This window comes from Poecilia reticulata, linkage group LG6 (assembly GCF_000633615.1).
Source record: "Poecilia reticulata strain Guanapo linkage group LG6, Guppy_female_1.0+MT, whole genome shotgun sequence".
In the NCBI taxonomy this organism is placed as follows: domain Eukaryota; kingdom Metazoa; phylum Chordata; class Actinopteri; order Cyprinodontiformes; family Poeciliidae; genus Poecilia; species Poecilia reticulata.
Genome location: NC_024336.1, coordinates 28,850,605 through 28,863,990, shown reverse-complemented (window position 1 = coordinate 28,863,990; position 13,386 = coordinate 28,850,605). Strand labels below are relative to the sequence as shown.

Genomic DNA, 13,386 nt, shown 5'->3' with positions numbered 1-13,386 from the left:
TACTCCCCTTTAAAAAATTTGAAAAGTCGATATTTTGAAAAATGCTGCAAACATTTGACACCCAGTTTGTATTTAGTTTGCACTACCTGCATGTTTTCCCTGTCAAATGATGATGATGATATTTTGTGAAATGTACTTTTAGTTACCAAGACTTCATTATCCATCTTACTTATTGCTGTTTCAGTGTTTTTATGTCTATTTTGGATATTTAACATGTTTTCCAATTCCAGCGTTGAATGTTCTTTAGAAATTAAAATATATTCTTATTTTTATTATAGTAGTTGAAATTGTCTGAAAATCTAAATATTAACTTTAATCACAATCATTTCTGTACAAAAGATGTTGAGGGCCAGTGCCAAAAAAAAGAAAAAGAAAAAAAAAAGAATTGTGACTTTAATTTTCTGCAATCAAAAGTCAGAATTCTAAGAACAAAGTTTGAATTTTGAGATTAAAGTCCAAATTATGTTCTTGTCAGAATTGTCAGAATTCTGAGATTTTCAGTGATCCTAATTCTCTTCCATATTTGAGCAAATATGGAAGAGGATGTATTACTGTGACCGGCCTCCATGCATCTACAGCTACAATTTGTTGATAAAAACAGCAAAAAAGAGGCATAATGATGCACCCATCCAGATAAATAACGGCCCTTTAACAGTTTACTAATCCCTCACTCTCCATGTTTGAGTTGCTTTATAAATGGTGTGCAGCTGAATTATGACAAAGTCTCATCCTCTCCATTTCGCGCCTCGCCTCTCGCTCCCTCCGCTCCGTGCTCTAATTGAATCTGACCTCGTTAAAGAGCCAGAGAATCATAAATATAGATACTTGTTTAAACCATCGGATCTAATTAATTACAGAGCGGAGTTTCTGCGGTGTGAGTGGAGTGGGGAGCAGGTGGACACGCTCTGGGTCATCCCAACCTGAAGTGAAGGTTTTTGAAGGTGAAGTGCGTCTCGACGATGCCTGTGGTCTTCACTCGGGTCCGGAGGATGTCCTGCTCCGTGGGCTGGTAGTCGGCCGCACCGATACGATCTAGGCTGTCGAGGTAGCTGCACACACACACACACACACACACACACAGAGGGGAAATGTTAAACAGCAGCAGACACTCAAATATATATGGGTAGAAGATCAAATTATGGTCGGATACCAAACTACTCTGAACACAAAACCAAATATTAGACTTTTACGAGCACTGAGGCAGATTCAACATCAACTGAATTTATTAACACATTATTTTGATTTTATTGTCACATGACTTTATTCTCATATTACCAAGACTGTCTTCTTGTAATCAGACTTTACTCTCATATTTAAAAAAGAAATATCATAGGATTGACATTAATTCAAAATCCAAATAAAGCCGTAAAACGAGATGGTGGACGATTTTCCTCTGCGTTGTGGAAACACAATGAGGGAATTGGTGAAAAAATTCAGGTTTTCCAAAAATCAAATCTTCAAAAACCATAAAATCAACGTGTCGCCCAGCCCTATGCGTACATGATGGTTACATTGTATTTTCATTCTGTTACAACATGATGTCATAAACTAATGTGCATTTCAGATTTCTCTGTAATGTTTCTACATTGTCTTGATCAAAATATACCCAGACTTTCTGAAGCTTTTTGAAAAACTTTCTTAGGTTTTCTACAAATTTTTTCAGTCAAAGCCTTCTCAAAAAAAAAAATTTAAATAAAATAATGACTTCATTATGTTCACTGTACATCCCAGAGACGCTGGTGGAGGTGAAGCAGATGAAACGGAGAGAACGACGCTGGGTGGTCTAACCTACTTTCCATGATAGCAGAATGCTGGTGATGAATATTATGGCTCAGGTGGTTTATAGGTAACATTACATAACAGTGATAATATCACTCCCACCTACTACATTACTGTCACTGTAGTTAATGTATTTATTTCAGGGGTTCTGCCGGCTGCAGATCAGCTTCACTACAACATGCCGGGGAAATCAGCTCAGCAGTAAACAGATGGGCTGATCTTACCTGAAAAAGCTTCATCATCTTTATTGTATTTCACACAAAGGAGAATAATGTTTTTAAAGTGCAAAGCATTATTCATATTTACCTCTCCTGTAGGTGCTCAGCTAGCTGAATGTCTAAATGACATCCTTGCCAAGTGAGCACAGCGAGCAGCTGCTTGTTTAGAAGAGAGGAAGAAAGGCAGGGAGGATGAGGTGATTCTGTTCGGTTGTGTAATGGAATATCCCTGGAAGTGCACCTTTATTTTTACTGTAAATCAAATGATCCCGAACAGAGCCGTGCAGAGATGCATTCCAGCAGTGTGTGGAGTGCTGCTCTCACTTTCAGCTACTGTAGTGAAACCCAGCAGTAGTTTCTCGTCATGCTAACTGCCTGGCGTTGTGTCGTAGTTGGTAGCACTACTGCAAGTTTCTGATCCCCCCACCCCCCAAAAAAACCAAGAAAACATTTTCTGCTGGACTTTCTGGCCTGGTTTTGTTTCTCTGAGTTTAAAGAGTGCAGAAGTTTCCTCCCCAGATCAAAAATACACATGGTTACTGGTAGCTACAGACTTCCGGTATTAAACTTGAACCCTCAATTAGTGGGAACTTGCTGAAGGCCTCTGGTCAAGAGGCCGGGAATATCAGGAGAGGTTTAGTCTGCAGAGTCATGAACACCTTTAGAAAGACATCGTTCAGTCTGCAGGCCAGGAGCAGCAGTCTGGGTGGTCTCACTGCTTTTTAACGCCGTTCTACTCATGCTCATTATTTCTTCATAATTAAGGTAGACTGATGGCTTCATGCATATTTTTCCACCTTATTAGGACTCTTTATTTCAGTCCATCAGACTAACAGGCCAAACCAGGAAGAGGCAGACAGCCGCTCTCCTGTGTTTAGATGCCTTTACTGGCTTCCTGTTAAATGTTGAACTGAATTTTAATATTAAATCATTTTGTTTTTAAGGCACTACACTCGTGTCAACATAACCCACCATGGATGCTAAGGCTAGTTAGCATAACCACAGATGACAGATAAATGGTTTTCCCCGTTTCTCTACCACACTGAGCAGCGCAGACAGGAGGATGATTGACAGCGCTAAGCTCCTCCTCCTGGCTCTGATTGGTTGTTTTTGTGGTCTGCATTTTCGCATAACAATGGCATGGGGAGGAAGTGGAGGAGCTTGACTCATACAACATGGTGCCTGTTTTAATAAGAATGGAAAAAATATTTTTTAACAAGTTTCACACTGCAGCTTTAAGATCAAATTTAAAAGCTAGTGACAGATCAGTTTAGATCAACATAAGCAAAAATATTGATTACTAAAAATGAAATAGTGGTTAAAAGGACCCAAACTGTTTCCGGAACCAATCGGGTTTTATCCGTCTCTCATACGCCTCACTGTTTTCTTCTAAAACTTTCTGAGGAAGCAATCATAACAAATCACTTCTCCCAAACAACCAAACATTACCGATGCTCTCCATCAGCAGAGGTGAACCCTGAAGTACGGACTGAGAGAAGAGATGAGCACCACGCGCACTCAAACGTCCTCCCAACGTAATGGATATAATGCTTTTTTATTTTTAGATTGGTGGTGTTCTTTTAGGGCTAGCGGACACTCAGTTACTTCAAAAGGAAAAAGATAAAGGCTCCAGGGAGAAGACATGTTGACAGAGTAAGAAAAGGTAGACGGAATACACACACGGCTTCACTGATGAGAACTATTGATTTTATAGGAAAACATTGCTTAGATTGTGGTTTGAAAAAGAAGAAGAATATGACGAGCTGGTCGGGAGGAGACGAAGAAAACGAGAAGCAGAAAGCACTCTTTACCTCCTGAGGCACAACTGGGCATTAATCTGCAACCGCAGTGTGTTTTATGGAATGAAAATGAACGCAAACGCGCACCACATCCTACACAGGCGGGCTTTGTTTGCTCCCAGGGAGCGTGAGTGGACAGGATTAATGACGACTCGATGCTGAGACAGGTTTCAATTTACAAAGTGAAATGGCAATGATTAGATTACAAGGCAATCAAACAACCCACACATTGTTAGCATTAATGCAACAGAAGGAAGAGGAGTTCAATTGAAAAGAGAATTGAGAATAAATTAAAGCTGCAAGCAGTGAAATCCATCCAGGCCTCCGACGCCAGATCAGAAGGATTTTATTGTCAGAGACTTTTCAGGTGGCAAAAACCTGAAGAATATTCCTTCATCATGTGTCAAAAGCACTAAACTACCACAGATAGAGTCTGGAGCAAAGCATTTGTAGCATTATTGGTATTTTGTGTAAATCCGCTAAGTGTGGCAGACACTTGAATTCCATCCGCCTAACAACATTCTTACTAAAACCAACCTTCACTGCTAATATGACAGCAACTGTTTGAGATGCGTCTCTGCTAGATCTGCACATCTAGAGACTGAAACGTTTTCCCATTTCCCTCTACCAGATATTTCAAACTCAGTCAGATTGAGGAGAAAAGCTGTTGGTAAATCCTACTGAGAATCTTTCAAAAGGATTTAGGTCTGAACTTTAAAACTTTAAAAATATTCATAATTTATTTTGTATGGAGGCCAAGAAGTTTCATTTTGTTTTCAGCTGACCAGAGTAACTTCTGCCTCCGGTTTGATTGTTTCAAGCTTGTGTCAAACTTTTCAGTGGCTTTCTTATTGCCATCCTTTTATAACTGAGACTAATCAAACGATGACAACAGATAAATGAGTCATTGACTCAACGGATTCTCTCCTCCAGCATTACTACGGTCTAGTTGACTGTTCCTCTGATTAACACGCTCCTCGCTCCAGTCTGTCAGTTTGGGTGGACTGCAGCTTCTTCATCCTCTCTCTTTGTTTCCAGATGACGGATGAAACAGGGTTGATGTTCAATGCTTGTTGTTTTATAACGTAACGCTGCGTTAAACTTCTCCAGTTAACAACGAATGGACCGATCTGTTGTTAATATCTGTGTCTGTCCCGATACTGAAAAAGATTCTAGATCTGGTGTCAGTGACAATGCTCCCGATTCATAAGATGAAATCTATTCGGGACTCTTAGCGACGTCATACTTTATTATTAATTTTACATTATATTTAGAATTCCTAATCACACTAGAAAGAAACTGCTGCAGTTTATTTTTTACTAATTTAGTAAATCCATTGTTTTTATCAATTTCAGTTTCTGTCATTTATTTTACATTGGATGATTTACTCCTAACTGTTTGCTTACATGTTTGACCAAGCAGGTGAAGCTGTACTTGTGCAGAGTTACCAAATAAATCGGATCGGTATCAGCTGACGATAAACGATAAAGGTATCGGTATCTAGAAGTGAAAAAAGTGGATCAGTGAATCCCTACCCACAACATTCTCTCTGACCTTTCTGCTGTTCCTTAGTCTTCATGCTGCTGTTTGTTTGTTTACTAATGTTCTCTATGAAACATGAAAAAGTCAAAGAGCTCTCTGTAATTTTGCAAGACGCTGTACAATGTGACACCCTTGCAGTTACAACAATAGATGTAAGAAATGTTTCCATCTACTGCAGTGAGCAGAGTAACTATGAAGGCTATCAGTCTACTTCTACAACTCCAGTTGTTTGATAATTGAGTTAGAAAGGTCAGTCAAAGGTCAGTAATTGTTTCGACTTATCCATTTGTCTTCCACGACCTTTCCTTTGACACGAGGCTGACCCCTCTCTGCTGCTTCTGTTTGCCGTTCACCCTGCAGCCACTTCTCGCCGCGCTGAACTTGCACTAACACTCATGTCAACATTATTTTATGCACAGCACCGTTGTCCGCCTAAAGACTCACACACAGACAGCAACGTAAATTACATTTAAAGCAGCCTGGAAAGGGATGATAAGTTTTCTGTCTGGTTTCTGGATGACATATAGTATGTGCACAGCTGCTGCATTAGTCTTTCCTCTCAGACTGATATTTCTCAACATGGCGCATTAAGTTGATTAACTCCAGACCCCTGAGTGTGCTCGCCTCATTTCACTGGTGATGTGCAGAATTATAGAAGAGTGGTGGATTTAAAGCCCAGAGAGGCTGTTACTGTTCAAGATGAGCGGCCAACTGGTGAAAAAGCTAATAAATGTTCATTTGGAGAAACAAAGTTTAATTTCCTGTAATCATTAACAGTCCACATCCCGCCCTCTGACTTGGAGGAGTCTACCATGTATGGTATAGGAAAGATCCCAACCGCTCTGTCTATTCTAAAAGTTCACATGGCTGAAGCTTTCAGAAAACTATTTGAACTCTTCCAGATTATTTTGGTTGTCTCTTTCCTCTCCGATGCTCTTTTTTCTCTACAGCATCTGAACTGAGAAGCTCGACTTTGTCCCTGACCCAGTTCTGTGTTTATTTGGTTATATGTTTTGATCGACTCCTCCAGGGCTGTCTTATGTCACCGATCCTGTTTGTGGTTTTCATGGACAGCATCTCAAGGCGTCCTCGTGGAGAAGAGGGCGTCTGGTTTGGGAACCGCAGGGTCTTATTGTTGCTCGTCACAGATGATGCGGTTCTGTTGGCGTCACCTCCAGTGTGAACTGGTGAGTGTAAAGTGGCTGGGATGAGAGCCGCCCACCTCTGGGCTGGGGGTCAGTTGCTGCCTCAAGCAGAGGAGTTTAAAAGGGACATATTATGTAAAACTCACTTTTTGCACATCGTTGTACTTCCATTTGGGTTTCTACTGCTTCTAAACACAGTACAGAAACACAAAACTGTTTTTTGGAGATTAATTCATGTTTTTTGGTGTCTGGAAAAATAAATTTGTCAAAAACCTCCAAAACGTAACGTCACAAATCAGCAGGCACTGCACCGTTACCTAGCAACCCCAGCTGAGCTCCAGGTCATCAGGTCAGGTGATACAATGGCTGCTGGAAATAATAATAATTGTTGTTGACTAATTGTTCAGAAACCGCTTTCTTGATTCGAAGATGCATGATTATATAGTTGCGCATTTGTTTTTAGTCATTTTAATATGCAAGTGTAAATGTTGAGTTGGGGGCGTGGCCAGCAGCAGCTTAATGGTATTTAAAGTGACAGAGGTCCTAAAATAGCTAATTCTGCAAGGAGCTCACAATACGCAGAACTAAAATCTCATTATCTAAGAATCATTTTGTGCAAAAAAATGAATAGACATGTTTCGTATTGCTACACCTCCAAAGCAGGAGCTGTCTAAGGAAACCTTATATTAGCTTTTTAACCCTTTAATTTGATTGACAGCATTAGTTTTTCTTGTACCAGGATTTCATATGCTGCTTTTGGAGACATTGTATCTACTTCATGTTCTCAGGTGATTTCATGATTTATCAGACCTGACAGTAAATGTGGCTCATGAAAGTTAAGTCATGATGTAACAAGGAAGCAATAACATTGTCACAAACGGTCAGGTTGATTGGATAGACTCGTCTTTTAATACATAAGTCATCATTTGGAAACTCCATTTTACATTTACTCCGGTTATTTTGCCTAAAATAATAAAAACAATCTGCAGGGATATATCTGTAATACTTTTTCAGGGCCAAGTATGTGACGTTTCTTTACATAATTGTTTAAAAGAAGGTCACCACAGCCGAATGAATGCATGGCTGTTGCTTAGTAACCAGTGTTGGGATGGTTAGATACCACCCTCTGGTGTGATTTACTGACATAGTTTTACTTGTGACTTCTTCAGAAGCAGGGCCGACAGAAAGTAACATAACAAAAACACAGAGCAGCATGAAGAAGAAACGGTTTTTCTGCCGTCGCTGAGCAGAGGAAGCAGGATAAGGAGAGCAAAGCTATTTCCCATAATGAGGGATATAATGATGGTTTTTCTTAAAAAAAAAAACAAAAAAAGAATTTTAAAGTTTCTTACACCAATTTACAGCTGCAGCATAACCACCTTCAGAGGCACTGCTGCATTTAAAGTGGATGTTCTGAACAAAAAGTCGAATTCAAAATCTGTGGTAAAAAACTGAAACTGCAGGTTTTCTTGCCTCGGCATGGACTGTTAAATATTGCCAACTCAGAGAATTTAGCCACCTCATGTGGCATTTTGACATCTTTCTCAGTGAGAGTACGTGCATGTTGTGTGATCGCCTTTCTAAATTATGGCCGTGTCACAAAGGCAGGAATGTAAATCGCAGATGGAGTGTACAGTATGTGCATTGTGGTAAATAGGTCAGAACACTCAGGGCCTTTGCACACAAACACACAGAGGTGGCTTCAGGCGGGACCTACTCCTTTCACACAGCAGCGTTCTGCTTTCTATGGAATAAAAACACGCATTACATGCATGTGTGATTACCAAACCTGCACCATGCATAGAGACGTCTCCAAAAGAGCAGAAAGCTTTGACCACAGCTGATCTCTGGGTCACTGAAACATCACCAGATTTCTGGGGTTTCTCAGGAATGATGCACAAACACACGCTTATCAACAGTTTGTGTGGTCTGGTCATGTGATGTCTGTCCTGTCGTTTGATTGGCTGGGCACTATGCTCGGCTGCACAGGCCACAGCATAATAGGAAGTGTGCATCAATTTTTAATGTGACATTTAACACACACACAAAAGCGATAAATAAGCTGCAACTAAAAGGTTCATGTCTGAGTTCATCATCAGTTTGGACACAATTCTTATGTTTTCACCACTTTTTATTGGCTTTTACCCCAAAATGATGCCTAAACTCTTCTGTGATAATATATCCACTTAAAAAAAAAAGAGGATACCAATTTCAAAAATGCCTTTAAGTTCTTCACTTCTTCTCTGCTCACTTTTTTGTTGGGTAAGTACTCCACCTTCTCCTTTATTGTACTGTAAAGCTTTGATTTGATTCCTGTTATGAATTAAATCATCTGGGCTTCGGGACATGTGAACAACTCAATGGTCTGAGATTTGCAGAAAACCAGGAATTTAATTAAAACAAGAGTAGAAAGAAGAAAAGATGTGAACAAAGACAGATGTGCTTTGTTGTGGTTATTGTTGTTGTTCTGTTTGAACCTTTAATTTTCCTTTATGGAAATCTGATATGTGATTTAAAAATATGCAACTGTACGACAAAACAGTTAATGAGTCAGATCTTTAAATGGTTCTGCTACAAACAGCAAACTTATGTTTAATGTGTACAAGCTCTTCTGTGTCCAACTAGCAGTTATTAAATCTGAGCAGACTAAAAAATGTTGAATAACTTTTGACATTTGGTTACTTTGTTCATATACTTTACTACCGGAAGGTTAAACTATTCTTTCTTATTTTATTTTTAGTCCTTTCAAAGGATAAAATATCCTGACTACTACTTAGCATTGTGATTTTCTGCAGGACCAGAAGTGTTTTCATCTTTTTCTAGATTTCCTGATTCTTTCTCAATATTGGTGCCAATTGTCTTCAGAGAGCTCACAGTAACTTGATCATTTACATCAGCCCTGTTAATCCGCTTCTATCAAACTGCAGATAGTTTGTCTAGAAAGTCTGGTTTGTTTGACCACACAAGCAAATTCAGGTCCGCCTCAAAACCTCAGAGTGAAGTCTGATGCGGTTTGAATGCATATGTGAACGCCAAGCACACCGGAGGCTGCTCCAAAAGCAGAAAAAGGACTAAAGCACAAGGCATTCTGGGTAAATACAAACAAAACTAATGCACAAAATGGCTCATAACCTTTTACCAAAGACAAAAGAGATTTCATACGCCTCTAAAATCTGACACCACTCTATTTTTGTTTACACTTCATGAACAAGAAAGTTGTGTTCAAACCTCTGACTTCTTCAGAGGTTTTTGTGCCGTTTTCTTCAGAGGCTGTTGATACAGCGCCACCACAGGTGAGGAGGGGTTATAGCTTGCTCAAAGTTCTTACAGGAGAATAACCAATCAAAATGACTGTTTCAGGAAGAAGGCAACCACAGGAAGTAAAACGCCACCCAAAATGCGCTCACAAGTAGAGAAGAAACTCGTATCAACAAACCTTGAACCAAACCTCAGTGAGTCTCTAACGTCTGATTTGTTGAACTCTACATGAACAGATTTAGAAACATGGACGTACTACTGCGCTGAGTCGTTGAGCTGGTACTCCCGGGCGCGGCTGAAGCACTCCTGGATGCCCGAGTCGGCCCACAGGCGCATCATGGCGCCCAGCAGCTCAGCGGAGTACGGCTCTGTGTCTTCCATACGACTGACGACGTCACACACCATCTTAGCGTCCGCCTGCAACACAAACACAAAAAAGAAAACAACCGGTTAGCATGCTGCTAGCTATTTCTGAGGGACTGATGAAAACACCTCAACACAGCAGGACGTCTACCCGTTCACTTCGACAAATAATAACTGATGAAGTGTTAAATATAGCAGAGAACAAGGGCAAAGTTCAAACAGGGAGAATAAATGACATAAGCCCTGAAAACAGTGGAACATGTGCTATTACTGAGCAAAACCACCCAACAGAGCTGCTCTTACAGAGGCGTCACTCCACATTTATTTTCATCACTCTTCATTGTGGGCAAACCTTAAAAAAATATATATATATATATAACAACACTGGACATTCAGACTGAAGTGGCTGTTTGAAAGCTGCACATCCAGAAGATCCAGAGGGCTGGAAATAGACGCAGCGCTCTGGCATCTCGCTCAGCCTGGCGGAGGTTTGTTTTTAGGCTGTTGTCATGCAGCTGTGATCCGGCCGCGCTTCCCTTCAGGGCCAGAGGCTGCTGATCAGCTCCGGGCTCCTTCCACACAAAGACGCCCCAATGCAGCACTTCTCACCGAGTCACAACATCATAAACTGCTCATATGATCGCAAACACCCGACAGTGTTAATCTGCTACACTTAAAACATACAGATGTTTATGTCTTCATATTCATGGTTTAGGTTAGAAGAAGCAAAACATCACGAAAAAAGACAATATTGATAGATTTTCTTTTTAAAATCAGCAATTTGGTTTTGTACTTGAAATGACAAGCCATAAAACTTGATTAATAAATGCATTCAGTACAGGGTTAAAGGTTAAAACCACCCATAATTCATCCGTTTTCCTTCAAAGCAGACGTTCGTTCGTTGAATCATCTGAAGCGGTCCTGATTAAAAACTTCTCCAGGTCTTCTGGGCATTTTCAAAAACCCTTTATTGAAGTTTGGATACATTTTTATTCACTTTCTGTCCAGATTTCATACTTAACCATGAAACAATTTGATGGTCAAGTTCCACTCCTGCTAGAAGTGAGTTATTCAGTAGTAACATGTTTTGTATCGCCCGTGGAAGCTCTCCTAACCTGTTCCAGGACTAATTATAAGTCACCATTAAATCACAGATTTCTAAAAAATATTTGGAAACTCAGTTTTGCATTTACTTGTTATTTTGCTTAAAATATATAAATCTCCAACGGTAAACCTGTAATACTTTTCAGGGTACTGTATGTCATGTTTCTTTTTACATAATTGTTTAAAAGAAGTTTACCACAGCCAAATACATTTTTTTAAATTAAAAAATTCTCTTAATTTGATAAAAAATCAGATTTTAAATGTGTATGTTAATGCATTTGCTTACAAGAGCTTAAACATTGGGATTTCTGTCAGCAGACCTTTTTTTTTACAAAAAAAAAGAAATTCTACATCGTTCCGGAATCGTTCAATCCTCCCTCTGCTTCCTTGACAATAAACATTCCTGGATTAATCCGTTTTCCCCACACAAATGTAAACGTCAGCAGTAAAGGCGATCAGATTTACACAGCTTTTGTTATCTGAGTCAGTGATGCTTTAGATTTACAGACCACAGTGAAAAAGCAACAGAACATACAGCAGGATATACTGTGTTACTATAAATGTGAAATAGGAAACCTGGAGAGCTCAGCGGTAAAATAAAGACATAACACAGCGACAGGAGATAAATATCAATTAAGGAATGCATTAAAATCCACATTAGACCCAGTAACTGCTGTCACTAAAACAATACATCATTAAGCTTTACATCAGAGAAGTCAGCATGAAGCCAGTGGAGCGGTATAGTGTGTCAGATTAGAGCCGATTCTCATCGAAATGTAATCATAGCCAGACATTATAATTAGATTGTGCAGCACTCAGGCTGATATTACACCACCTGAAGTCAAGGTCTGTGTGAAGTCTGACATTCTACAAAATTTACCAGCAAAGTGACTGACGCTGAGCACAGACTGAGCGCTGTGGTGATTTAAACACAGCCGCTCTGATGAACTCATGGGTTGCACAGTTTAACCCCAAATCAGAGCCACAAGCTGCAAACGGCTTAATAAGCAGGTTTTCTTTGTTCTTTTGCACTTTTACCCTTTTCTGTTGCATCACTTCATTTGCTGCCTCTAGATTATTAACAAAGGTTTGTACCATCATTACACTCCAAGTGCTTCTTTACTGAAACTCTGCTCCCAATTCAACTAGTTTTGAACACTGCAAAAACATAAACAAGTATTTTTGTCTAGTTTATAATGCAAATATGTTAATACACTGAAAATAAAATAAAACTTATGAGTTTTATTTTATTGTTTATTTCATTCAGTCAACAATAACTATAAATGTAACAACTAAAAGACGAATTAAAGCAGAAATAAGTATAAACGTATAATATATGCCTCCTATTCATATAAAACAAAATGAAGTATTCAACTCAAAAGACTATTGCAAACATATTTCAAATATATAGATAAACAAAAAAACTGTCAAGATTATTCTGTAAACTGATAGTTTTATTGAAAAGCATCTTTCTATTGTCATCAAGTCACTTTTTATCAAGATATATTAGCTTGTTTTAAATAATTCCTTAAAATTGATGAAATAGTTCTAGCTCCACTGGCAGAGTATTTCACTAATAACATAACATTTTTCTCTTGGTATAAGTAGAATTAGAACTTTTTAATCAATATTAAGGAATTATTTATTTATAATACCCTTATTTCAGATATTTGCACTACAAACTAAACCAAAAATATTTAAGATTTTGTGTTTTTGCAGTGAAGCTGCTGCAGAGAAACAGTTTTCTGAAGTTTATATATATTGCATATTTCAGCGAGAAGACAGTTTGATGTCACCGAATCTGTAAGTGTGTGTTGTTTAACAGATGATAAAACTCTACATGAAGGTTGTGCACATGAACATGGAGATGATCCACCTTCAGCTTCGATTACAACACATGCATGACTGTGATGAGTCTGCAGAATGCAGCGCTGCATCATTCATCTGCTGCCAGCATGCGGCTGAGTGACGTCTGAGATTCTCAGTTATGTTCTGGAGCGCCTGGTCGCCACGCTGCTTCTAATATTAACTCGCCCCACTCTGAACCAGGGTCTCAGCTCTTTTACATACTAGCAGTTCGTGACTCGGTCGGCAATGAGCAAGGAATTAATGTAATAAATAATAATAATAAAAATCTAAAGTCGCTGACATCACCTCCTGGTAAATCCAGAGACCGGG

At 39.2% G+C, this 13,386-nt stretch overlaps 1 protein-coding gene across 2 annotated transcripts in view; it reads right to left on the bottom strand.

The window, feature by feature from the left end:
* The window catches only part of LOC103466722 (guanine nucleotide-binding protein G(o) subunit alpha), a 107,339-nt gene that overhangs the window by 26,230 nt on the left and 67,723 nt on the right, over positions 1–13,386 (bottom strand). For both annotated transcript variants that reach the window (XM_008412507.2, XM_008412506.2), the window contains exons 4-5: positions 9,998–10,158; positions 921–1,049 (exon numbers count right to left, since the gene is read on the bottom strand). In XM_008412507.2, the coding sequence (XP_008410729.1) occupies positions 921–1,049; positions 9,998–10,158 (290 nt within the window). The remainder of the gene's footprint in view (positions 1–920; positions 1,050–9,997; positions 10,159–13,386) is intronic.